General features: G+C 43.3%; 2 protein-coding genes across 3 annotated transcripts in view; both read left to right on the top strand.

Annotated features, from left to right (window-relative positions):
- Positions 1-1,262: 1,262 nt before the first annotated feature.
- Positions 1,263-27,828, top strand: part of Disp1 (dispatched RND transporter family member 1) — a 143,293-nt gene continuing 116,727 nt past the window's right edge. For both annotated transcript variants that reach the window (XM_052200369.1, XM_052200370.1), the window contains exons 1-2: positions 1,263-1,441; positions 17,225-17,312. The gene's annotated coding sequence lies outside the window, so the exon portion shown is untranslated. The remainder of the gene's footprint in view (positions 1,442-17,224; positions 17,313-27,828) is intronic.
- Positions 21,910-22,280, top strand: LOC127697323 (mitochondrial import receptor subunit TOM7 homolog). Its single transcript, XM_052200372.1, has one exon. The coding sequence runs from the start codon at positions 21,956-21,958 to the stop codon at positions 22,121-22,123; it is 168 nt and encodes a 55-aa protein (XP_052056332.1). The 5' UTR covers positions 21,910-21,955; the 3' UTR covers positions 22,124-22,280.

Raw genomic sequence — 27,828 nt, 5'->3', positions numbered from 1 at the left:
ATAAAGTTGTCTTAGTGAGGGTCCCACTGCTGTGAAGAGACACCATGACCCAGGCATCTCTTACAAGGGACAACATGTAATTGAGGCTGGCTTAGAGTCTCAGAGGCTCAGTCCGTTATCATCATAGCAGGAAGCATGGCAGCATCCGGACAGACGCGGTGCTGGAGAAGGAGCTGAGAGGTCTGCATCTTGCCTTTCTTCTACCCTGGGCAGAGCTTGAGCACCAGGAGTCCTCAAAGCCCACCCCTAGTGTGACACATTTCTTTCACAAGACCACACTTAGTCTAACAAGGACACATATCCTAATAGTGTCACTCCCTGTGGGCCAAGCATTCAAACTCCAGTCTATGGGGGGAAAATCTATAAAGCCACTACAAAACTACACCATCATCTGGTCTTGTCTATGTTCTTTTCTTGCATTTGAGGTCTTGGACTTTAATTGACTGCACTTCTATGCAGCTACCTGAACAAGACAGGCTCTTCCTTTCTGATATACTGCTATGCATGTCCTTGCCTACTTTAACTCTTAGTCGTTCTTTAATTAAGTCTCAGCTGAAGTTGTTCACAGGCAGTCCTCATGTTCAACTCTCTGTACCATGCCATTCCCATAGCACTGCTATGTTACAAATTGTGCTTCTTGTAGGGCTATGTAGGGCTATAGCCTGTACTCCAACAAACCAGGTTCGGTCACCTAGCCTTAATACACCAATGAAAGGACCCAAATTAATAGTAAAAAGCAGAAAAAGAGAATTATTCACTGTTGCTACATTGTGAAGAAGGATCAGGAGATACAGCAACAGTCCCCAGGCTTGACTTCAATGGGTCTGTCTTCAGAGTCCTGACATGAAAGTAGGTTTCAACAGAAAACGAGAGCTAAAGATAACTGGACAGTGTGTCAAGGTGTGGGTCTCTGTCCATCATTTTCTTGTTTCGTGAGTGTTGGAGAAAGTAAACAATCTGATTTAATTAAATAAAACCTAGGTCTTCGAGGTGTTTGATTAGCTACTGCTTTGTTTAACTCAACTTTCAACCAGAGTGTGGGCGCAGAGGTCGGTGTCTGAGTATCTAGTGGACACCTGGCCCAGCATATGTAGACTGGCTAAGCGACATACTAGAATGAGTGAGTGAAAGAGAGAGAGAGTGTGAGGGGAGATGCAGTTCCTCTGCACCCCAGCCCAGCTGCAGCTGCTTTGAGTAGCAGGAGGCCTGGGCCCATAGCCGGAGGCGGGACTTCCGGTCCCGCTGGCGACCGCGGCCCGCGCCAGGCGGAAGCGCGGCTCAGGGCCAGGATCCGCGAGCTCCGGCTGGAGCAGAGTTCGGAGCCTCAGTGTCCGGGACGTCTGTGGTCGCTGTGGATGCTTCTCCGCGCTGCGTACCCGCGGTCCTGGAAGACCGGGGAGGCACGCGGGAGTCGGCGCGGCGGCAGAGCCGGGACCCCGGGGTGAGGACGGCTGGCGGCGGTGGGTGGCTGCGAGGGACTGTGGAGGCCGAGGTGACATCCTCCACGGGGGTGTGTCCGCGTCCCCAGGCTCAAAGGGAAAGTGGCCAGAGATAGCCTCGGGGGCGTGCAGGGAGAGGCTCCGGAGGGAGGCAGCTCTTTTCTCCCTCGGGGTTGAAGATGAGAAGGACGTCTTGACCTAACTCATCTGCGAGGTGATCAGCCGCGGCTTGCACGCTCAGCAACCATTGCTTTCTTTGCAATACATTTCTTTCTTTCTCTTAAGACTTCCCCGTCTTCTTGTGAGCTCTGGAGGAAAAAAAATCATCCTTCTTAGGGAAAACTCGAACTCTTAGTCACTTAGCTCCAGTTCAGGCTACCTTTCTTTGTCAGACTAATAGGACTTCAGGTCTTTGATTCAGACAAGCAAGTCCTCTGAAGTTTTCATTTTGGACCCTTCTCTACCTTGCAGAGTTCAGGTTGTCCCACTTCCTTTGTCGCGGAACGAACTTGTAATGTCTGGACGAAGCTAGCACCTTCATGTTTGCACTTTATGACTTACTGTTTGCTTCTCAATGGGGTGACACATTTTTAGATGCTAGCTAGATTGGATTTTTGCCACACACTGAGCATAACTAGGCAAAGCCAGAGAGTACTGTCACTGACGGAGGCTGCTGTATAATGATTGCTTCAAGTGTTTCCCTTCCCAAAAGTTACAATCTTAATTTTACAGCCCCACCCCAGGTATTTGCCAGTACAGGTAACTTATGTCTTACTTGGTGGTCTGGCCTGAGCTACTTGAAGAAGCAAATACAAACCTACAACCAAACTAGAAAGCACTGTATATTTATCGATAACCTGATATCTCACTGACTTGAGATTTTTGCTGCAGTGAGATGAGTTATTATAATAATGGTTTGTTGGGTGGCACAGCTGATATAATGCAGGATGCACCTTAAATAGTGCTTTAACATGTTAATGACGACATTGAAGTCTTCTGAAGTTATGAGGCTGTTGGGTTGATTTGTTTTTGCATATCTTCATTTCTTTTTTAAATTGTTATTTATATGTGTATGGGCGTTTTGTCTGCATGTATGTCTGGGCACCACATGTGGGCCTGATGTTCTCAGAGACCAGAAGAGGGCATCACAGTGTCTGTAGACACTAGACCTAGAGTTGGGAGCTGCCTGCCATGTGGGTGCTAGGAAATAGAACTGAAGTCTTCTGAAGAGCAGCCAGTGGGTTTTTCCCCCCTTCGGTTTTTTGGATTTGGTTTTTTCAGAGGCAGGGTTTCTCTGTGTAGCCTTGGCTGTCCTGGAACTCTCTCTGTAGACCAAGCTGGCCTCGAACTCAGAAATTCGCTTGCCTCTGCCTCCCAGAGTGCTGGGATTAAAGACATGCACCACCACTGCCTGGCTGCAGCCAGTGTTCTTAATGGATGAACCATCTCTCCAGGCCCTTTAATCTCATTTCTTGAGGTAGATGTGTTGTTTATCTGATAAGGTTTGATTTTATTTTAGCGTGTAATGTTGATTTAAAACCTGTGAGCCTGCCAACCCCCATTCCCTTCACTTTTATAAGAGAAAGCTCTGGAGAACACGTGAGTCTTTACAATTCATGGGTGCTGGAAGTGTTCATCCTTGAACGAATCGCTTGCCTTCTGCGGTCCGTTTCTAGATTGCCTTGGATTTGGGAGATCATTGGAATGCTTATTTATTTGTTGCTGGAATTATTGAATAAATTGTTTAGATTTTCCCCTTTAGATAAATCCTTTGCATTCTGTATGATTTAGGTGTGTTTCTTAGTTAGCTATGTTGGGAGGATTTTTGATCAGCTGCAGAGTTGCTAGTTACTTGTATGTGTGGATTCATACCTTCTTGTTACTTCAGCTGCATGAAGTGTGCATGTTGAGGAAGAGCTACCCAAACAGCAGTCCTTCAAACGGCCTTCATCCACATGCATTCAAAGTTTGAGTAGTCACCCATTAGGAACAATGTCTCAGACGCTGGAGTTGGTTGGTTCCGTGCCTTCTGGCTATCAGTTTTATTATTATCTAGCGCTTTGTCAGCTACCTGCTTCTCCTGGCCACTTGATCCAGCCCAGAGAGCTGGCTACCCCTGGGGTAACACAACTCTTTGGCCTAGGGGACACACAGAGCACACAGCTTGACTGACACACATTCCATCCTTCTCTGAGGCTCAGCTTTTGCCCCCTCTCACTGAGCTAGGCTTTTTCTTTCATAATAGTGACCATGCTGACTCAGACCTCAGTGACCCAAAGGGGACTCGGAGCCTCCACACAAGACTGCAGTCCTGCTAAGAAGGATGCAGTCCATTGTACTAAGGCTAAGAGAAGAACTGGAGCCAACCTGAGAATATTTGTCATTGAAAAATAGCTTATCATTTTTTATAGGGGAGTTTTTGTATAATTTGCTACCTCTAAACAAAATTGCTTTGCAATGGTCTATATTTTTATACTTACCTGATGTAGTTGGCAGATCCTTGAAAAGTGAACAGCATTCTATACTATTACCAAATGTTCAGTGTTATTGGGAGTTCCAGGTTTTATTACAATTTAAGACACATATCCTAAGTACCCTCAGTTCCTATAGGAACTCTGTATTGGTCTTATTCCTGTGTTGGTACTACTGATTTTTAAACTGACTAATTTTGCAATACTTTTTAATCTTGTTATCATATTAAGGTTATAATATTTGCATGTTGTGGAATACTTTTGTATCTATTTTCTTACTCATTTGCAAATGATTATTTTTAGCTTGGTTTTCTGTGCTTATAATACACCTTAAAGCTTTTCTGGTGAGTCAGGGCTAATTTGGGTCGATGCTAGTGATTAATCATTAATGATCATAGTGAGATAATAGCATTGTTAATGTGTTGGTATTTCGCTGAAAGTACTAACTTAGAAATAGCAATCTGAGCATTTCTTTAACATGTTGTCATAGTTGAACAGTTAGAATGATGGGAACATTTATCAACTGACTTTAAGAAGTACCCATTTGGCTTTCGCTGTTTTAGTGTATCAGTTAGGGTTCCTCAGAAAAAAGTGGATGAGTGTGTGTCCAGTGTATTATTGTATTATTATTATTATTAAAAGATTTATTTTAAGGGAGCTGGAGAAGTGGCTTAGCAACTAACAACACTTGCTGTGTAACTCTGAGGACCTCAGAGTTCTGATCCCAGCATCCATATAATCACAGCTCCAAGTGGGACAGAGGAGTCCTAGGGCTTCTTGGTTTCCAGCCTGGCCAAGAAAGGCTAGGCCAAGTTCAAGGAGAGACCCTGCCTCCCAGGAATAGGTGGGAGAGCAGTTGAGGAGGGCACTGGTTCATCCAGTTTTAGGGAGTTACAGGTTCAGGCTGGAAATTCATCGGTTGATTCTGTAGTTGAGTTGTTGACATGTTCATTTAGGGCACATAGTGCCATGTGCTACCCGTGCAGCTTGAAGAAGTTTTGCAAATATAAGCTAATTATTCCACCATTCATGGGGTATTCTAAGAGGCCTTAAAAATGGGGATCACAAGGACCAAGAGTTCAGAGTTTTCTTTGTGGAAGAAATTGGCAGTAAAGCCACAGGTGCTAAAGGAACCCTGGAACTCTATAAGCCTGGTAGGGCAGGGATTTGGAAACTCTCTCCCACAGGTTTTTAAGGAGTCTCTGGGGCATTGTAGTATCTAAATGGGTCTCTTAGAAGGTTGCCAGATTTTAGGCATTATTTTGAGCTGAATCGTGGTAGTAACACCAAGGCCACTTGCTGATCACCTGTCGTCCAGGACAGTGATGAGAAACATTTCCAGCTCTCTGCCTGTTTGATTTCTTGTCCTGGCTTCCCTCAGTGATGAGCTGTGATTGAGGCTGTAAGTCAATAAACATCTTTTCACCCCCAGGTTGCTTCTGCTCAGTGCTTTATCACAGCACGGGAAAGCTAACTAAGACAGCAGATGATAGTCACATTTCACTCCTGGAGAGGGTAAGCCCGTTGTCTAACCGGGTGTTACAGCCAACGCTGGAGCAGACTTGAAAGTCCTCTCCCAAGTAAGGATACACTGTTTCTTTTTTTCAAAGGCTCATTACATTTTTGTTATGTGCACCTAAAATGAGAGAGAGAGAGAGAGAGAGAGAGAGAGAGAGAGAGAGAGAGAGAGAGAGAGATTGAGAGATTGAGAGATTGATTTGCATAGCTAGGGATGTTTTAGTTCCTTGTTTTATTCCATGGGTTTCACTTTAAATTTTTTCTTAGATGTCGTTAGCTGATAATTGATCGGTTGCTATTTTAATTAATGTAGTTGAAAGAAGTATATACTTTGGACATGTTTGCTGTGTGTGAGAAGTGAGGTGGCAGTTATCATGGGGCCTACTCACATAAAAATTCATTTTCACTGGAATGTGAGGCTGGAACACTTCGCATCTTAGAGTGTGCTGCAGGGCAGGGCTGGAATCCAGACTCTGATGAAAATCACCCAGCTCTTTTCTCCTCTGCTCTACAACCACAAGTTATTGCTGGCCGAAAAGGATAACATAAGGTAATAATGAATTCATTTTCATCTACTGAAAAAAATCATTTTAGACAGCTTTATTCCTTTTAAACCTAGATAAAAAAAAGCCGCTTTGCAATGAGAGTGAGTTAGTGGCTATGAGGTGAGTAGTTATTAGATTCTTGTCCTTGAAGCCTGTGCCGTGATGCTGATGGCTGCTGCCGACTTTGACAGTTTGTTCTCAGATAGCCTCCTCCCCCCCTCCATGGGTAGAAGAATGTGGGGGGATGTGGGGGGACTGAGAATTCGGACGTAATTAAGAGTCTTTGCATCGCCAAGTCTTGGGTTTTCGAGAGAGGGGCTTTGTTTTCAGATGCTGCTTAGGTTTTCTGATGCTTCTGGGTCAAGTGCATTGCCTTAGCCTGTCTGTAGTGAGCATAGACAAGAACGCCATAAACATGCACACCTTTGGGTATTTACTTTTTCTGTTTAATGTGAGAATTTGAGGCCAGGGTTTCATGGGTATTAGAAACATGCCCTACCCTTGGGCTAGAGCCCTAGTCCTAATTGGTTAAATTAACAATTAATTTAAAGGGATGGAGAGATGGGTAAGGGTTAAGAATGTGTGTGTGTGTGTGTGTGTGTGTGTGTGTGTGTGTGTGTGAGGACCCAGGTTCAGTTCCCAGCACCCACATGACAGCTCACCATGACCTGTCACTCCAGCTCCAGGAGATCCAGTGGCCTCTTCTGGTTTCCTTGCACACATTCACACGCATACTCATAATAAAAAACTAATCTTTAAAAGCACCCCTTAAAGGCCAAATGTAACATTTAGGACTACTTGCATTCAGTACTCATTTAGTAGATGAACCCCGAGGAGCTAAGGTGTTTTGCATTGCTCATGTCTAATGTCTTGTCACCCTGTCCTTCGCTCTTCCCCATGCAAGTAAGGGATTTGAGGGATGGATTGAAGTACTGTACTTTACCAAATGGTTGGCTCTTTTTGGTTTCTTTTGACTGTTGCGTGGTTGATTTACCCAAATGTTTTTCTCTTCGGATAGATTCAGCCACGGCATAATGAGATATGTGGCCCTCAGTGCCACAGAATGGTCACTAGTCAGCTGAGCTCTGGCCTCTACTGAGTAGTGACCTTTTAAACAGTGACCCACTTTGTGGCTTTCATGATTCGGTGCTTGCCGACTGTGTGAGGGACGGGTGTTAGGATGTGAGCAACTGCAGTATGATTTATTAACCATTGCTTAGGTGCTTGGATTTTCTTACCTGTTTTATAATAGATGTTAGCCTTAATTAGAAGACTACCAAGAGTTGTTAACCGTGTGGTGTGTGCTCATCACGGGGTTTCCATCTGTCATGGCTTATTCATGTACTACAATCCCTGTAAGAGCCGTTATCCGGCTTTCCAGACACGGAAACGGAGGTTTACGGAGGGTAAATAGCCTTCCCTGCCCACAGTAATTACTGGGACTGGGATTTGAATCCAGGCAACCTGAAGTCCAGGATTTAGCTACTTGTAGCTCTGTGTCCATTGAGCAGATGCCTCCAGTCGTATGCGTAACACGGCCTTACTTAAGACTTGCCTATAAAATCCCCCATGTCATTTCTGATGAGAATCTGTATATGCAAGCTGGACTTTCCATTTCTCTTGTAATAAATGCTCATTTAGGTGTTAGTGCTTGTCACTTGGTTTCTGAGCATCCCCCAGGCTCAGAAGACCTGTTGCTTGGGTGACTGCCTGGGCCACTGGGTGGGGCCACCGGGCGAAGCCGGTCTTCTCCACTAGGTGACAGCAGTTAGTGAGTTTTCTGGAGATACTCTATTTGGGGTGGTGGTGGTGTAGTTTCTTGTATATGCATATAGAAATTAAGTTTTGTTTTAAAAATACAAGTAGACGGTAGAGCCGCACAGCATCCTGTGAAGCAGAGAAAACACATTGATCTAAGGTTGGGACTGCGAGCGGATTGTTGAGTTAAAGCTCTTTTACTTTGTCTTCACGGTCAGCTTCTGCGCACCGTTACTGGGGCATGCTTGACCTACAGTGCTTTTGCTAGACTCTTTTAAGGTTTGGAGCACACTTTTTAGCTTTATAAAGTAAGATGATCTTCAGAGGCCTGCGAGATGGCTTTGTGGGTAAAGGTGCTGGATGTTCCTCATCACCCTAGTTCACACACAGGCGGAGGGACAGACACGACTCCACATGGCTGTTTCCTCTGACCTCTGCACAGGTGGGGTCTCACCCTGCTTTCTCTTTTACACACACACACACACACACACACACACACACACACACACACACATACACACACGAGCATATGAGAGAGACAGACACAGAGAGAGACAGAGACAGAGATATAGGCAGATAGAATAATTTAAAATAAAGTAATGTTCTTACAATATACTATTTTCTTGTATTTTGAGTTTGCGTCTTTGTTTTTAGTTTTGACAAATTTAAATAACTGAGTTGCATTGCACATCATTAATATGAATTCAGGGGAGAGGGCTTAGTTGGCTAGCACATAGCTAGTAACTTATGCAGTCTTATATGCAGTCTTGCCATGGAAGGGTCTTTTTCTTTTATGACACATTGAACTTAATCTGGAAATCTAAACAATTTAAACTTTATTTTTATCTCTGTGAATGTTTGCCTGCTTATATGTATGTATGTCATGTGTGTAGCTTTCCCTGGTACATGTGAAGGCTAGAAGGGAACATCAGAGCAGCTGGCGCTGGAGCTGCAGATGGTTGTAAGCTGCCATGTGGGTTCCGGGCACAGAACCTGGGACTTTCAGAAGAGCAGCAAGTGTTCTTAATTGCTGAACCATGACTCAGCCCCAAGTCTAAATATTTAAGCATAGTTTTTTTTTTTTTTTTTTTTTTTTTTTGGAACATGTGATAAACGTGATGTAAGATACTTCTGTTTAGAATGTCCCGATCCTGAATAACAAGTGTGCAGAGTCATGGAGACATGCGTGTAACTGAGTTCTGGGTAGTGTTCCTGATAGTAATAGAATTGAGTGTTGGAAACAGAAGATCATCTTTTTACAACACCCTGCAGTGTTGTAAATGAAAAGTCAGGAGAAGACATTTGCACCTTTGTGCTGTGTGATGTCCTAGGTATAGTGTGTGCTTACATATCACTCTAGGCCTGAGTTTTTATAAAGGCAGACCCCCCAAGTAGATAGATGTCTGTGGTTAGAAGTAATGTAAGCAAAACTAGAAGTACAGGACTATCTGACTCCAATGTCTGAATTCATCCTCTCCTGTCCTCTCCTGTCCTCTCCCCTCTCCTCCCCTCCCTTACCCTCCTCTCTCCTCCCCTCTTCTCCACTCCCTCTTCCCTACCCTCTCCTGTCCTCTCCTCTCCCCTTGCTTCCCTTACTCTCCCCTCCCCTCTCCTCCTCTCCTCTCCCCTTCTTCTTCCCTTCCCTCCCCTCTCCTCTGTCCTCACCCCTCCCCTCTCCTGTTTTTTTTTCCTTTTCCTCTTCTCTGTTTTATTCTCCTTCAACTCTTCAAGAAGTTTTTTTGTCCCCCCCCCCCCAATCCCTTTTTAGTTTACCTCAGGGATGTCAATATTCGTAAAATCTAGATGTAAGGACAACCTTTATTCCTCGCCTTGGAGTTCAGGCTCCAGTGCCAGGAGAGGAGGAGGGTCACCGGAGGCTGGGGATTGAAGAGGATTTAGGCATCATGGCCAGATAAAACATATTTCACTCACTCTGAGTGGTGGTTGCCACACAGACTGTTAGGCAAGCAGATGCTGGCAGGTACCCAGACACAAGCTAGCACATGGACCACACAAAGGTGGGCATAAGCACACAGGCAGACTGGCACACAGGCCACACAGAGGTAAATATTCAGGCCTTCCAGGCAGACATACACAGGCTTGCTGGCAGAGATCAAAGTGCTTGGCTCCGAGCTCAAGGCCATATTTATCCAGAATCACATAAAAGTAGCCTCTGCCAGGAATTGTTTTATAACAGATTACACTACCGTTTGCTCTTGGGTTTTCCAGACACTGGTGTTAGCTGCCCCCCCCTATTTTTGCTGAGTCATAGCTTCCAAGATACCCAGCGCTAGCCATCTTTGCCCCTGCTGGATATCTGTATCAGCACCATGCCGGCCAAACAAATGCCTCTTGCAGCTCTGTTCCTACTCTGATGGACAGTAAGTTCAACTTCCTACGATGTCACCTATTTTTATTATAATTCTCCAGGCTTCATCTTTTAGCCTCAGAAATAGCAGAGTTTAGAGTTAGCTCTTGCCGTTCAACCTGTTTCTTCCCCTGATCATTCTTGTATGCATTCCGTCTGTAAGACAGTCACTTTTGCGTTTGCTCTGCTGTGGAGCTTTATGTGGGATGGTTTCAGGCTCTGCACAGTGTGCACACCCTTAGGTATGGCCTCCTCTCACCGATTTTCAACACCCCCCTTCCTAAAATCTCACCTGCTGATGCCAGCAGGGCATGTTGGCTTTAGACCTTATTATGTTGGCCAGGCTGTCAGAGATCTACTTTTGTAGTCCAGGGCAGGGTCTCAAGCTGGTACCAAGATACCCCTTCCCCTCCTGCTGCCTCTGCCTCTTCCTCAGCTGTGTAGGTGACAGAGGTATAGCTTCAGGTTGTTGTATTCAGAAGCTTGAAGGTCCCTTTAGTCTTTTAGGAACCTCAATTCAGGTAATGAGGTTAGCACTAGAGTCTCCTTTACAGGAACTCAGGAAGCTCCCTTAGAAGCATTAGAGTGGCTTAGGACATTGGTGTTGCAGTCCTTACTGTGGGCGACGTCCTTTTGGACAAACTGAGCAGTACCATCTGACCCGTGAATGGGGTTTGGTAACTCTAGGGGATTTTAGTATTTGGTCCCAGTGGTATTTTCTTATTAAATGTTATGTGGGTCGTTGGTCAAAAAAAGGTCACAAAGAAGCAGACATAGCACGGAAGCCACGAGGAGAGCAGAGCAGAGCAGCTAGGTGTGGGTCAGGGCATCACTGTAGTAGCGATTCCTGGAAAACTCCTGGATGTCGGCAGCGCGGGCTGAACTCAGCTCCTCACTCTCGCCTTTGCAACTTCAGTCCCCTTAGGTTTTCTTTTCAGGGAAAACCCAGGTAAATCTGTGGCTTCCATGAGGGAAAGTTCAGGATGAGTGGATGAAGCAGACTTGGGTTCATTGAAAGCAGAAAGGCGCTTCGGGGCAGTTGAGCACTCCCGAGAGCGTGGGTGGCCTCTTCAAGAAGAGCTGCCCTCCAGGTGTTCTGGTCGTGACTTCACGTAGGATTCTGGAAGCGTCCATAATCCATTATTCAGTGGACTTCTAAGGCCTCTCTCCTCATCTTTTTGTCTCCTCAATAATTGAGATTGCAGAGGGCCTGGACATGCTGTTGATGGAACTGTGGCCGGGAAAGCCCACTGGGGTGCGCACCGGCTTGCCATGTGTCTTTTACTGTAATGGGGTTTCTGGTGAAATTGCTAGAAAATTACAGCTCAAAGAAAGGCCTTAAGCAAATGTTGTTAGTTGTATTAAAATTCTTGATGCTCGGTTGGCAAGAGGCTTCGGCCGGAGTCCCCAGGGAGGTTCCCTTCCCTTCCCATGTCCCCGTAATTTTATGTCTTTCTAGTCTGCCTCGTGCTCAGAGTTGGGGCTATGGGCATTTGTCACTAGATGTGTGCTTTCTCGTGCTTTCTAACCTTGGAACATTTATTGTAGTTTATTTCTGACTTTATTATACGTTGAAAACAAAGATTTAATTCAGCTTCTTCTCCAGCACCGTGTCCGCCTGCTATGACGATGACGGACTAAGCGTCCGACACCATAAGGCAGCCCCAATTCAATGTTCTCCTTGATAAGAGTTGTCAAGTCATGGTGTCTGTTCACAGCTATAGAAAGCCTAAGACACAGTTGCAGGCGTGGATTTTCTCCTGTGCACTGGGCCTCACATCCATGTAGAAAGCGGTTGGTTGCCCCGTCTAGGTTTGTACGGCAAGCACGGGCAGTGGTACCAGCCTGTGTTCCTTAGGTGGCCTCTGGAGCCTTTCTGACCAGCAGTTTACCGAGAAGCAGGGATCCTGTACTCCGTACTGCGACCCACCATGTTAGGAATAGAAACAAGGCCACCTTGTCCTCTGCTTCCTTGGAGTTTTCTGTATTGAATCAAGGTAGTGGAGTAGTGGTGTGTGAGAGGGCTTTTCACTTACTTTAGTCAAATATTCTAGGACCTGCAAAACCATTTTCATTGAGAGACACAAAATAAACATGGTGGAAGAAGGAACTCCACATGACTTCCAAAAGAACTTTTGAAAACGTCTCCTGTTGGAATCTTTACTGCCTTCCTTAGTAAGGAAGAGGAGAACAGCAATCTGAGGGCGGACCTTTAAAGGGAAGAGGTGTCATTTCCTGTGCATCCTATTATGAGGTGAACAGGCTTCGTGACTTATTTTGGGCCTGAGAGCCTGTGCTTTGAAGCTCAGGTGGAGCAAATGCTCTGAAGAACACTTATGACTTTAAGGCTGGAATTACCACAAACATGTCAGAACTTATTTGTATTGGAATTTTGCAGAGTTTGTTCTGAGGATTTAGCTTCTTAATGAAGCTTTTAAAATATGATAACCTTACTTTGCAAATTCCCTATAAGTGATATTTTAAATATATTTCTGGAGGCATTTTAGGCTCAAAATAGTTTTTTAAAATAAAATATTTATAAGAGATTTTTATTGAAAAGAAAATCATTTCCAAAAATACCGCCTAGGATGCAAGCAGCACACACCGACAGCCCAGCCCACCGTTCCTCTTCAGCACCCAGTGTACTAACTTTCTTCCTGTAGAAAGGGAGAAATAGTGCCTCATTTAGCAGCAAATTTAGGAGGACATCCTGGAGTAGAAGATAATTTGAGAGCAGTATTTCATAGAACTTTGTTCAATATAATCTTGTAATATTGTTATCTATGTAAGATGTTTTGCATACCAAAATCGGAACAATATATCCCCAGTGGGTGGTACCAATTTGGTGCTTTGGTGCCATGGTTTTAAGTTCATGCTGATAGAAAGATGAGCATCTCAAAGGCCAATGGTTCGCTCTGTAGTGTGATGCTAAGTAAGAGTCAGGCACGTTCACTCATCTGCACAGTCAGCTGTTTGACTTTTCCTGGACTGTGTGATCCGCTGTGTCACTGGCTTGACCTCCAGGTCTTGCAAGTCATATAACTTATCCATGAACTCAAGACAGTTTCAAAGAACTCTTTGTAAGTGGACTTATGAAAAGAACATTATACAGCTTGTGAATAGGTGTCAGGGCCTCCTCCCCTTCCTCTTCCTCCTCTTCCTCCTCTTCTTCCTCTTCCCCCTTCCTTCCTTTCTTTGAGATTACTGTATTATAGGTTGGGTGGTCCTCCTACACAGTCCCTGCCATCAACAGTTAATCGTTCAGCTGAAGTTCTCATATTTTATTTATAAGAACACCTCTTTCAGAGGTGGTATTGTATTTTCTGGATTGTATTTCTGTGTGTTCTGCTTTAGGCTTAGGCTGGGTTGATCATTAGATGTTTGAGTTGATAAAAAAACGATCTAAAATTGCTAAAATCGGCACATGGACTTGGATGCCTGGAATGTTTGTGTGTCTTTGGTGTCCAGGTCCTTTCTTTTTCAGAATAGGTTTACATGGTAGGTGTACAGAACCCTTAGTGCGCTGACCCTTTTGTGTTGATGTGCCTGCTTCTTGATTGAGAATTTAGTATTATGAAATGCCATTTCAGATCAAGCATTGTAAAGTTGTCATCTATGTGTCTATAGATGCATACACGTGGAGTTGTGAATTAACGTTCACAGTGTGATGACGTGTAAAGCACTGGAAGATTACTTCAGGGGTGATGGAGCAGGATTTTGTATCTGACAACCACACACAGAGAGTGAGGTGTGATCTCTGCAAAGATGGCGTAGAGGTGTATTTGTTATTACTGTTGATAGCCTAATCAGGAAAAGCGTATGAAAGCATGGTGACTCGGCAGAGTAATAGCTTAGAGAGTAATGGTGTCTTCAGCTCATGTAGGAGTGGATATAGAAACCCGCTGTGGAATGCCAGTGTCGTATTGGTTCTGATGAAGAGATAGTACCCCAAACCAGAAATACGGAGCAACTTCATGAAGTAGTGTCCCCCAGGGGGCTAGATAGGATGAGGGCGCTGAGGTGGGGTAGTATGACTTGAAGAGGGAGTCTGAGCAGAGGTGACAGATGGCAGGATATGTTTGAGGCACCAGTTTGGCTAGAGTATTTGGGATGCCTATTAGAAGGGTTCTAAAAGACAGAACCTCATCATGGAGGCCTTTGAGTGTGCTAATGATTGTGAAATAGTGAAGTGATCATTCATTTACTTGACAGCTAGTTGTATATTGGTTGTGCTCCAGGTGCCAGCTAGGAAGAATACTGCAGCAGGCAAGATCATAACTCCTTAGGGGCCTAAACTGGTGTATTTAAGTCCTGATTCAATGCTTGATGCCATAATGACTTCGTAACTTTGAAATTTAATGCTTGCCGTTAGGTCTGGACCTGTCTATGATGATAAAACTGCCAAGTCATTGAGTTTTATCAACTATTCTAATGTTTATGATCTAAGAAGCTATTACAAGAACTTTCAATTTGGCCAACTGATTATAAGATATATAGAAAGCTTTTTATCATCACTAACAAATATTTTGTATTTCATAAGGTTTTTTAGGTGATGGATTTAGGGTTTGGTTTAATAGAGTATAAAGCCTCAGGCTCAATTTTTAGCACTCCCACACACAAAAGCTTTTCAGTTGAGATTTTTAAAAACGCAGAATGCTTTTTATCATTTAATTTCTTGTGGATACTGCTTAATTTAGTTGTAAGTTAAAAATAAGAGACTATAATTTAGATTATATTTTTAATTTTAATTGAGCCATATTAAATTTAAAATCCAAAGACTGCCCTACCCCCAAAATCATTGTCTGAATACTTATACCATCTGTGGGGTTAAAGGATGGTGTGGACACATTGCAAGTTTGGCATTTTTAGCTTTGTGAAGACAAGGTGGAGTGAGGAGTGATTTCTGCATACAAAGTACACACTTATTGTTCCTGTTGATTTCATAACCAGAAAAGATTTAGAAAAGCATGATGCTGGGTAGGCAGAGGCATAGTTTCACAGCTTATTACAGACTGGGATTGGGATATATCCCTAATAGTCTTTAGGAGCAGACACCTCCCTGTCACCCACAGTGTTAGGGATCTAACTCAGGACCTCATGAGTGCAAAGCTAAGACTCTTTCAACTCAGCTGTATCCCCAGCCTGAAAAAGTGGGGTGTAAGTGTTTGAGATGACTTCACTCTATTCAGGATACTTGTATATGTCTGATTTTGGACTGATGACATTTGGTCTTTGCATATCCCATAACCACTCCCTAGCATCCTACGTAAGATAACCATAGTCGTTCACTGTCCCATGCTGTTGACAGTGTAGTTCAGACTCTTGCAGGATGGAGCATGTGAGGAGTGGGCTTGGCCTGGAAGGGATAGGAAAGGCTGGTCCTGCTGCCCACCAGCCTTGCCTGGCATCTGCCCTTGGCTGCTGTCGTCTTTCTTCATATAACGGCTGCTCTGTCCTGACTGAAACTGTGGTTTGATAGATGGATTATGAGGTCTTCATTTCAGAGGTTATGATTGAGCTGTGAATTCACTTAATGGAAACCAGAGACATTTTCCTTCAGAGACTTTGGGTGTAGTCAACCTAGAGCCGGAAGGCCTAGGTTTCAACTTGAGCTTTTTCTTATTTGTGCCCCCCAGACATGGATACAGTGTTTCTTAATCTGCTTCCTCACTAGTCAGTGGTGACCACTCCTTCTTACTGTGGGCGGTTGCAGTGAGGTTTAAAGCAAGTCATAAACTAGAATTGTTTAAGGCAATTCATAAACTTCCAAGGGCCCCATGTCTCACATCACTGGCAAACTGACTGGAGTCATTGGAAGATGTTATTGTCATTTGGGGACACATGTGTTTCAGATTTCAGAGTTCTTTGAATTTTGAAATATTTGCATAGGTTTTTATCACCTGAGAATCTTGGATCCAAAAATCCAAATCCTGTGGCTTGTTGTGCACCTGACCTGTGCCCACAAAACCATCAACGATCAGGAATCTGACAGCTCTGAGGGACGGGGGCCTTGTTTGTACTGTGCCCAGAACCAGAGTATTCCATTTCTAAGTTAAAAACTTTTATAGGTTTTTGTTTTATCTATTCCTATTTGATTTTTATTTATTTATTTTTTTGTTTTATTAACCATCTGCCATCTCTGAAAGCATGGATGGGCGGAGTGTGGTACCCTGCTCTGTAGCTCGCTGGAGAACCCAGTCCTCTAGGGCCCGGTCTCTGGAAGTAAAGAAGAATCAGATCAGCAATGGCCCCCACTCTCAACAGCTATGAATTTGGCCTCGTGTGATATTGGATCACGTGAAGACTTCTTAAAATATTATGTGATTTTTGCCTTGTAACTTAATCACACTGTTCTCCAGCGTGAACTTTGTAGATGACATTGGTAAGCTGCAGTGTCACAGGTTAGACTTAATCTTCTGTGCCAAGAGACATACCTCATATCTTAGTATTGAGAAATCCGTCACAGCTAGACAGTGCACATAAAGCCTCTGCATGGAAGGAATCCAGACTGTGGGCTTTTATAATGGCAGGGTTGTGGGTTTTTGTTTGTTTGTTTTTTCAAGACAGGGTTTCTCTGTGTAACCCTGGCTGTCCTGGAACTTACTTTGTAGACCAGGCTGGCCTCGAACTCGGAAATCCACCTGCCTCTGCCTCCCAAGTACTGGGATTAAAGGCATGTGCCACTACTGCCTGGCATGGTCTGTTTTTAACATTTATAAATTTAAGTCATTGTTCTTATAGGGACATAGGTAAGTCATAGTTTCTGATGATAATTTTATAATTCCTTTTAGTAGGTTAACTGTAACCTTCTATCTAGTTTTTCTGAAAGAATGATTTGATATTATACATGGGCAATTGGATATAGGGCAGGTTGCTGACTTTGGATTTTTTTTTTTCAGTTACAAAGTAGATTATATTATTTACTTTGTAGAATTGTTTTTAGGGTGGAGAATAATACATGCAGTGTATGTGGTACAGTGTTCCTGCTTTTGCTTAACAATCATGGTGTAACTATTTTATACTGTCTGATGGTAAGTTCCCCTGGTATGATACGAGCATTCCAGACGTCAGTTGTGTGGATTCAGTCATTGGAAACTAAATTTAAGATGTATTTTTCTCTCGTAGGTTTCTGAGGATAAAGACCCATCTTGCCCGTTGAATCATGTGTAGTAATTGAAGTACCAACTGTCACAACAGCATCATTGAAAAAGAGGTAATTTCTTTTTCAATGCTTACCTTTTTTTTTTTTTTTTGGATTTGGTTTTTTCGAGACAGGGTTTCTCTGTATAGCCCTGGCTGTCCTGGAACTAATGCTATAGACCAGGCTGGCCTCGAACTCAGAAATACACCTGCCTCTGCCTCTGCCTCCCAGAGTGCTGGGATTACAGGCGTGCGCCACCACCACTGCCCGGCTTAAGTATACACTTGGAGATGCCTGGAAATGAACCTGGGACCATATACATCCAAAGCATAGGCACAACCACAGAGCTACATCTCCAGGCTAATTTTATTGTCTTTAACACAGGTGTTAATAGTCTTTTTGAACTAAATGGGACCCAACCACACTATAAAACGTAGCTATCATTCCTTTTGTCCATGTGTATGTGCAGATGCACATGAATGTGGGTGTATGTGTGTGTGTGGTCAGTGTATGCAGAGGTCAGAGGACAACCTCCAGAGCTGTTTCTCAGCACTACCTACTTTTTCCTTTGAGTCAGAGCTCTTCTGTCCTGGAACTCTCTAACCTGGCTAGGCCTGCTAGCTAATGAGCCCCAGGGATCCCTGCCCACCTTAGCTGCTCTAGGATTACCAACCTGTGCCTCCTTGCCTCAGTTTTTAAATGTGTGTTCCTGGGGGTCATATGTAAGTCCTTATGTTTTCAAGGTAAGCACTTACTAACAGAGCTATTCCCCAGCCCTGCATATGCACCTGTTACTGGAGATTGTTTTGTTGTCTTTTATTAAAAAAAAAATGTGGTAATATAGTTTGTACTGTGATCACCGACATTGTGCTATGCGATGCAGATAGTGAGTGGAGACTTTAAAGGTGAGCTACGGTATGCATCAAGTCACTGCCTTGTAAATATGTAAGTTTCTCCAGATGATTTTTAAATGTTCACTTTGTATCACTTTGGGGCAGGCATAGTGTCAGAAAGCGTATCAGTGGGTCACTTGTGGCATGACCATAGAATGTATATACCCATACCTACATGGTATAACATGCTATGTGTGCAACTAACTATATGACATATATATATATATATATATATACACACACACACACACACACACACACACACACACAGTGTGGGCTTTTGCTCCTAAGGCCATGGTAAATAAACATGATAGTAAGTCGAGTACAAATAGGACTTCTGCATAGAGCTGCATGCTCTATGAATGCTGTTTGTAACACAGTGCCTGTTTTACAGGGAACCTTTTTATGTTAGTAGAATACTATGGAAAAGTCTAGTGTAATCAATACCTACACTTATAACATGGTCCTCTATCATGTCAGGTATCCTGAACTGTACATAATTACACCCTTATATGTCTGTCAATCAAGATGCACAGACTGAGGACACACAATGTCCTGCGGCTGCACCCTGGGGCGCCACTAGGCAGCAGGGAGTGTGAGCTCCTCTTCATGGAACCGATGTGGAACATGTGTGCAGTTAACAAACACAAAATTTTCTGCACATTAATGTTTTCTGTGAAGCAACAAAAAGCTGAACTCTTTGATATAATCTCATTGAGGAGAAAAAAAATGTGCTAGAAATGTATGTTTCATTTAGGCAATTTTGCCATTTGTTAAGCTTACCTATGTGGATTGCGTAGACTTTGTTTTGGCTTGCTTGCTTGCTTGTTTGAGACAGGGTCTCCCTTTAGAAGTGCAGACTGCTTTGGATGAGAACTGCCTCAGCGTCCTGATTGCTGGTGTCAGCTGTGAGCCGTCACACCTGCCTTAGAGCTCTGTTTTGTACTTAGCATAACGTGATGGCAGACACTGCTTGTAGTACCAGTGATATGAGTTTTGGTCTAAAAGAATTGAGGAGTTCTATTTTCTGGGAACAGGTTTGGTACTAGGATCATTTCCTAAGCCAGAAGATAAGAACAAGGAGAAAAAGTGTACTGGCTGGTTTTGTGTGTCAACTTGACACAGGCTGGAGTTATCACAGAGAAAGGAGCTTCAGTTGGGGAAGTGCCTCCATGAGATCCAGCTGTGGGGCATTTTCTCAATTAGTGATCAAGTGGGGAGGCCCCTTGTGGGTGGAGCCATCCCTGGGCTGGTAGTCCTGGGTTCTATAAGAGAGCAGGCTGAGCATGCCAGGGGAAGCAAGCCAGTAAGGAGCATCCCCCCATGGCCTCTGCATCAGCTCCTGCTTCCTGACCTGCTTGAGTTCCAGTCCTGACCTCCTTTGGTGATGAACAACAGTGTGGAAGTGTAAGCTCAATAAACCCTTTCCTCCCCAACTTGCTTCTTGGTCATGATGTTTGTGCAGGAATAGAAACCCTGACTAAGACAAGAAGTTAGGATTAAGTTATTTTATTTTCACAAGATGTAGTTGCATGACACCTACGATCTCAGTGCTTAGGAAGGTCAGGTAGATGAAAGTACTAGATTTTGGAAATATTCCTACTGAGAAGATGTGGCCGTGAGGGTTTCTTCCTTTAATTCCATATAGTTGGTTCAAAGATAACATTTTTTGCAGTCTCAGTAAACACACAGAAGTGGCAGTGCGTGCCCAGTGTTTAGGGTCCACTTATTTCTAGTGCTCCCTTACCATTTTGTAGAATTACTTGTTTGGTTTTTTATTTTGTTTTTTGATGTGATGTCATGACCAACTCAACTTATGTACGAGTTTATTTTGTAGGGACAAGAGTCCATCTTGCTGGAGAGGCATGGCACAGGCAGGCATGGCACAGGCAGGCGTGGTGCAGGCAGGTATGGACCCCAAGAGCTCACACCCTAACCACAGGCATGCAGCAGAGAGGGAACTTGAACTAGGGTGAGCCTATAGAGTCACTAAGCCCACTCCAGTGACTTCCCCCCAGCAAAGCTGCACCTTCTAAGCCTCCCAGAATAGCACCGCTAACTGGGACCTAAATGTTCAAATACCTGAGCCGATGGGGTCCGCTTCCCATTCAAACCACCACACACTTGGAAAAAATACCATTGTGCCTATGTGGCTTCTGGGAGCAACTATAATTGTAGCAAGATGGACTTTCAGTAGGAGAAGACATACTGAAAGGATCACTGGCGAACCAGGGTCCCCAGATCTCTTACATCTTTTCTTTAATAACTGGGAGCTTATGTAAATCTGTCTTGGGGCTTTATTTCTCCATAGAATGAGCGAGAGTGAAATACTTAGGGTCACTTCCATTCAGAGAAGAAAGCTCTGTGATTAACAGTGCTGAGACATGCCAGTCTGCAGGGTTAGGACCAGGCCACTTGTGCCACAGTGCCAATGTAGTGTATTACATTACCTCACATGGATCTGTGAGTGTCTGCTTCTCTCTGTCTATTCCTATTGTCCTTTAGCATAAAATCCAGAGGTAGAAAGCAGAGTGGTGTCCTGGATTGACAGGTGGCTGGTCCTCAGCTTCTGAGGCAGGATGACTTGAGACGGGGGTTGTGGTTCTTCACGGAGAAACAGAATCCCAACAGGCCCCATGTTTTATCTTGCTCATGACCACCCAGCTCTGTTCCTCAGGTAGATGCACAGATTGGCTGTATAGGTTTGGGTCATTGGGATGTAAGAGGAGGAGATGGGGACAACTTTTTCAGTCATTTTCTTTAAGAAAAACCCATTTTTCCTAGATGTCTTCTTTTCTTTTCTGCTTGGCTGTGAAATGTCCAGAACTGAAGCATCAGCCTTTGATTCATTTGACACTACATGTGAAGACGTCGGCAGAGCCTCTGGCTAGTCTGCTCCTGGAGCACAGTCATGGTCACCTCAGACACCTGTGTGCCTGCCCAACTGTTATGTGAGGGAAAGTAAACTTAGGCCCTTGTATTTACTTCCTCGTTATAGTGACCTAAAACACACACTTACGAGCAGTGAAGGCCAGAGATAATCCAGTGCCTACTTCAGGGTGTCCTCTCCTAGACGCTCATCAGTGCTACCTAACCTGTGAGAATGCTCGCTTCTTACACGGCGTGAGTGGGTACAGTGCCAAGTGTAAAGATCATGAAGATGGTTTCTCATGCACGTTGACTAAAAACAAAATGAAAATGAAGGCTTCTTAAATAAGGAAAATGATTTAAAATAGCTAGCAGTAACCAGTTAGAGAAGAAAATTTCTATAGTGCCATTCTGAATAGTATCAAAAATACTTAATTAGAATGAAATAATAGATTAATAAAGAAATGTAGAAATACAATTTATAATCAAGACAAGGATATAAAAACATTTGACATATTTTGGTATGGGATTGTAGGTATGTGGCCTCTTGCCCAGCCTGAATTGTACAGTTTAGTGTTTGAAGCTCATCTTGAATGGGTCATTTTTATTCATCTTTTATGTGGAAATTCTGTGGGTCTAGAATAGGTTTTTTTTTTTTTTTTTTTTGGTTTTTTGGGTTTGGTTTTATCGAGACAGGGTTTCTCTGTGTAGCCCTGGCTGTCCTGGAACTCACTCTGTAGACCAGGCTGGCCTTGAACTCAGAAATCCGCCTGCCTCTGCCTCCCAGAGTGCTGGGATTATAGGTCTGCGCCATCACCGCCCGGCATAGAATAGTTTTATATTTGCTTCTTAGTAGCCCAGCGGTGTTATCACCTGTGGTCCCTTTAAAAATTAAATTTCTGTCCAAGATCCAGACACGGTCGTGGTTGTGGGGGCTCCTCGTCCGTCGTCACCATGGTGAAGCTGAGCAAAGAAGCTAAACAGAGGTTGCAGCAGCTCTTCAAGGGCGGCCAGTTTGCCATCCGCTGGGGCTTTATTCCCCTCGTGATTTACCTGGGATTTAGGAGGGGTGCAGACCCTGGAATGCCTGAACCATCAGTTTTAAGCCTACTTTGGGGATAAAGGACTGTTTGATCATCTGGATTTGGACACAATCCAGCACAGAAGGTGTGTACTCCAGCTGGATACGAAACGAGACATCATTTCAACACATCTAAGGCAGAGTGGAGCCTATACTCACTTATGATAAACTATCAAAATAAATATTTTTAACAGTGAAAAAAAATTAAATTTCTAAGCCTGAGATTTGATCTTTTTCAATCATTTAGAATTATAAACTTGAACCATTTAAATCTTTGAGATGTATGTACTGGATTGTTACCCGTCTGGAGGCAGTGGGACTGGGCGGATGCAGCCGGTGAGGCGGACTAGGTCTCATGCAGTAGCCAACTTTATTCAGAGCGTCGGACAGTTTGTACTCTGAGGGTAAAGAGTAGCTGGGTGATGGTGATACACATTTATGTCTGGCACGCTGGGGCAGAGGCAGGTGCATCTCTGAGTTTGAGGACAGCTTGGTGTACAGAGTGAGTTTTAGGGCAGCCTGAGTTGTACAGAGAAACCCTGTCTCAAAACAGCAGTAATGAGTGATCCGAGTAAATCCACTCCTGTCTGTTGCACTCAAATACACGCCAAGAGGAACTGTGTGCTTTGCAAAAGCTGATATCACGAGACTCTTGTCCTGTTCTCTTGGAGTATTCTCAGAGCACTCATCAATCTCACATGACTCCATTCCTGGACCCTGTTCTGACACTAGATAAGGGGCTTTAATTTATTGTTATTATTCTTTGTGGCTCTCTAAATGTCTTTTATATGCTGGGCAAGCACTCTCATCCCTGAGCTACATCCCAGCCTTCCACGGCCCTCTCGGTCACTGCTTTTTCTTAACTTCTGAAAGCCTGAGGTGTGGCCACCAACACATTGCCTTTCTTCCATACTCACCACTAGTGAAGGGTTGAAGAGTGGTGCTGCGGCGTGCCCAGGGCTTCCAGTACTGTTTCCTGTGGACAAGGGAAGCCTTTGGGGAGGGCAGTTACCAAAACGAGTGTTAAATATGAGCCAGCAGTAGCCAATACTTCCAGTGGGTGGATTGGCTCCATGGGGGCCAGGTTGGTACAATGTACCATACTGTCTGCTTTGTGTATTCTTAGTGACTGTAAATCCAGAAATAAACACTAGTCCAGCATTTCAAACATGGATTCTTTTGTAGGAGGTAAAAAGTCTGGATACATATGTTAATTATATCACTGAAATGAGAAATCATAATTTGAAATAAACCTAGATATTTTGATCTATTACTTGAAGGAACCGATACTGTTTTTTTTGATATTAGTGATATAGTTTTACTTTAGAAAAGTTTACAATGTATATATGTATATATATATGTATATATATATACATACATACACACACAAATATATACTATATTACTATTACCATTACTTATTAAAAAGAAAAAAGAGCATTGTAGAGAATCAGACCCTGCAGCTTTAATAGTACTCATGAAAAGGGAAAACCCAAATGCATATCAAAACTCACAGGTTTTTTTTTTTTACATGTTTTTGAGATGCATTTAATATACCATAAAAATTAATTGTTGTAAGCAACCAGAATATTGACTTCCAGGATACTTCACTGCACATACTTTTAGAAAGTTTCCAACACTTCTGCAAAGAAAGTCTCACTCCTTAATGGATAGCAGTCACTTGTCATTTCTACTCCCGAGTCCCCTCATTGTGCTCTCCTTCCTCTCCAGCCAATGACTCACTTCTAACCTGGTAGGTTTGTCTAGTGTAGACATTGCACACAAGCAAGGTTATGATATAGAACCGTTTGTGCTTGGCTTTTTACTGAAATCTAATTTTGTTTTTTGTACTCTAAATTAATGCCAAGAGCAGTTTTCTCACTCAGAGCAGGAAAGAAGGTTGGGCATCACAGACAACAGCAGTTAGCTGTTGCTGCCAGTGTTGAAGCATTAGTGTGGCTTACAAGAGCCTCTGGCTATGGGCAGCAGCCCTAGAGTCCCGGAGGCAGTGATACTCCAGGAGGTGGTGGGTTAATTTTATCAGTCATAGGTGAGGTAATTTCAGTGATTAAAGTATCTGCCTGTTGATTTACCCAGCTTCACTTTGAGGAAGTAAGACATACATCTTCAGCTAGTTCTCAGGAAAAACTTCCATGTAATAAGTGGACTTTTAACATTATTTAAAAAGGAGAGTATCTGAGAGAATTTGAGATTATTTCTCTTGCCTTTGGATTATAAAAGTACCCATCACCACCATGGCTGTAGTAGTGCTTTGATTGGCTGCTTACAATGAATGTATCAGGCATGATACTGGCTGCGTACAATGTATCAGTCTGATACTGGCTGCATACAATGTATCAGACTGATGCTGGCTTCGTATAATGTATCAGTCTGATGCTGGCTGCATACAATGTATCAGACTGATGCTGGCTGCATACAATGTATCAGACTGATTCTGGCTGCTTACAATGTATCAGACTGATGATGGCTGCTTACAATGTATCAGACTGATGCTGGGTGTCCCGCTACACGGTTCCTCATTCACCCAACTATCTTGTGAGGCAAATGGCGTCACCTCCACCTTAGACTCCAGGACAGTGCGACCTGGAGGCGGAGCAGCGTGCTCATGCTTGCTCAGTGGCTCGAAGATCCGGTCTGTGCTGGCCTCACATCCAGAGGGCAGCATCTATGCATGACTGTTGGCTTTCAGGCCGAGTTTCCAGTTCATATAGTTACGTGGGCACTGTACTGCCAGCTTCTGTGTGACAAGTTGGGCATGGGCTGCTGTCCTCAGGGACCCCGTGGGCCCTGCACCAGTGTCCCTGTTTTCGCAGCTTGGGCTGCATTGTAACAGCTGTCTCTGTTTCTGAGCTAACATTTATCTGTTATTTATGGTGTGCCGGCCTCTGTTGTTATTTCATTCAGGACTTAAAGCAACCTGTGTGTTGCTGATGCTGGTATCCTCATTTTCTGTATATGGCAGCAGAGTCTGAGAGTAAGGTGATGGCCTTCTGTGGAATAAACCAGAGAAGACAGTTGAGATCTGAACCCAGCTATTGTAGTCCTCAGTCCACAACCAGACACACCCATACTGCCTCTGTCCTTGAATTTTGAAAATAGTCACTTGAACGATTTCAGGTGTTTGGATCAAGCCAGTTTGAAAATAAACTATTGTAAATGTTTTTCTGATGCAGAAGTAATATTTGCTTAACAACTGGGAAAGCTGTTGACCTATTAATACAAAATAACTGTATTTGGCATGTTTCCATTTTTTTCTTGAGATGACTGCATTCCGTGATGTGTATGGGTTAGCAGTGAGAACGGAGGCTTCAGTGACATGTGAGGTAGATTCCATGGTGTGAATGGGATAGAAGTGAGAACAGGCTGTAGTGACACTCAGGTAGCCATCTGCACCCTTAACAGGTATTCTCGGGATACTCTTATATAAAATTTAGAGAATCCTCAATTAAATTTTATAAAGGCTGGTTAGGTACATGTTTTTGTCCTCTGATAGAAAAAGAAATAGCAAGTTAGATTATGTATGGGGAGAGTAACTTCATAATGATGTAGTGATAATTGTGGTGTTTGAATTTCATAGGTAAAGCTTTGGCTCCCTCGGGCAGGTGATCATGAGAAGGATACAGGATCTGCTACAGATGCTTCCAGTGCAGTCAGGACTGCATTTGTGCATTATGGCTTATAACATGTTTTGAAAAGGCAAAGTACTTTATTGAATGAGTGTCTTGCAGTTACATATCTCTTACTATGTCTATATTATTTGTAATTACTTTTAAGTACTAAATCATCTCTCATAAAATATTCCTGATATACTTGTTACGTATAAATTTCACTGAGTTTTCTTGAAATTTTATTAACCAATAGTTTTTATTGCTTAGGCTCCTAGTTTTAGGCTTCCAGGAAAACTACATGGAAAACACAGAACCTTCCCTATGCTCCTTACCCCCCACCCCATCCCCCTGACCCTTCCCTTTTCTCCCTTTCCAACATTTTTGCATTAGTATGGTACAGCTTTTTCCCCAAATGAGTTACTACTTGGCATGCCATCATAATCTAGAACTCATAGTCTAGGATTTATGTTATGATTTGTATTGTCATGTAGATGCTGACAAATGTCACAGCCACTGTCAGCATCCCCAGCTGACTTCCAGAAGCACTGCAGGCATCTTGTTAGAATCATTTTGCAGTCCATTCATGTAGTGAGACCATGAGCGGAAACATTCCCTGTAAATAGATGGCTTTTTGTATTTGTCTTACTTTCCACTTAAAACATAGTAAGCCATCTTGAAATATCTTCAAGGGAGAGAGTATTGGGGAACTGAGGACTGAGCTCTGTACTGTCTGTGGAGCAGTCCTCTGGGAATGCTGATGCTGTAAGGTAGCGTGCCTGTGGGTCCTCCATAGCTGCACTCTGGGGCAGGGACTGGTGCTAAAACACAGTGAGAGCCTGGGGGTATTGAACACACGGCCTGTTACTGTGTGCAAGCAGACGGAAGCCATCTGATGTATTCCATCAGTGCCGCGACCCAAACAGAAGAGCTTTTACCTAGTGTTAGGCAGGACTTCCGAGCTCCTCTATGACATTTTAAAACAGCAAGCAGCTTACTGATTATGTGATTAAATGTGTCTCAAAACCAGGTTTGTTTTCCCCTGAAGCTGTAAGGGTGTTTTAATGAAAACCCGGCCACTGTTCTTTGCTTTCTCATAACACTACGCGTGTTTGCCAGGGGAAGATATTGGTGGAGGCTCCTTCATAATAAAGCCTTATGTATTCATTTTAGGAACAGAATCCATTCAGTGGTGTGGTAGACTTTCATGCCTGGATGCAGAAGTAGAACTTAGTGGTAACTCAAGTAGATAAATTTCAAGAATCTATTTTCTATTAATTTTATTGTATGAAAAGTAACGTGTTTTATTAAAAGCTACATAATGAGTCTGTTTTCTAAACTTCTTGTCTTGTGAGCTTTTGAAGAATTGCTTAAAAATCATTTTGTAGCTATATGCATAGCATTGTAATAGTCGTTATGTGAAAGAAAGTGCCCCTGATTGGTAGCTAGAAAGAAAATATAAACTTACACACAGCAAAATGCCATTAGCTTTCACATGGAAGAAATGTAAACAATAGTACAGCATGAATGAAGGTTGCAGATGTGTTAAGTGAAGTAAACAGTCCTAAAAAGTCACTCTGTGCCATCTACTGCCTGATTCATAATCCCAGAGACGGTGGGAGGGTGGTGGGTGCCAGAGCTCAGGGAGGAAGGGATGGAGACGGAAGGGATGGAGACGGGTTTAATGGATGTAGAGTTTTGGTTTTGCAAGTTTGTGAAACAATGTAGTTGTGCTCCACTTGACTACCCTTAAAAAGAGTCAAGATGATACCTTTATATATCTGTATTTCATCACAAAAGAAAATTAAGAAAAATCAATTCAAAGACAAACAGATGCAACTGATTTTTCCCCCAATGGATTAACCATCAAGGAATGGGGCATGCTGGAAGTCTGAGTCTTTCCCTAGGAATGTATTTTCTCATTTCATAGATATTTAAATTTGAGAAATATATAGGTACTTAGAGCTAAAGAGGAAGACAGTTATTTGGGCAATTTCTGTCTACTTTTAAAATCGATGGAAAGCTTTTTATTCCTACAGCATAGAATCTTCTCTTAAATCCTATTTTGTCATTTGTCTATATTGACTGAAGTTTTGTGTGCCATACTTAAATCATCTAGG

This window comes from Apodemus sylvaticus, chromosome 12, assembly GCF_947179515.1.
Source record: "Apodemus sylvaticus chromosome 12, mApoSyl1.1, whole genome shotgun sequence".
NCBI lineage: Eukaryota > Metazoa > Chordata > Mammalia > Rodentia > Muridae > Apodemus > Apodemus sylvaticus.
The sequence above is the reverse complement of the archived record's forward strand: the minus strand, read 5'-3'. Positions and strand labels throughout refer to the sequence as shown.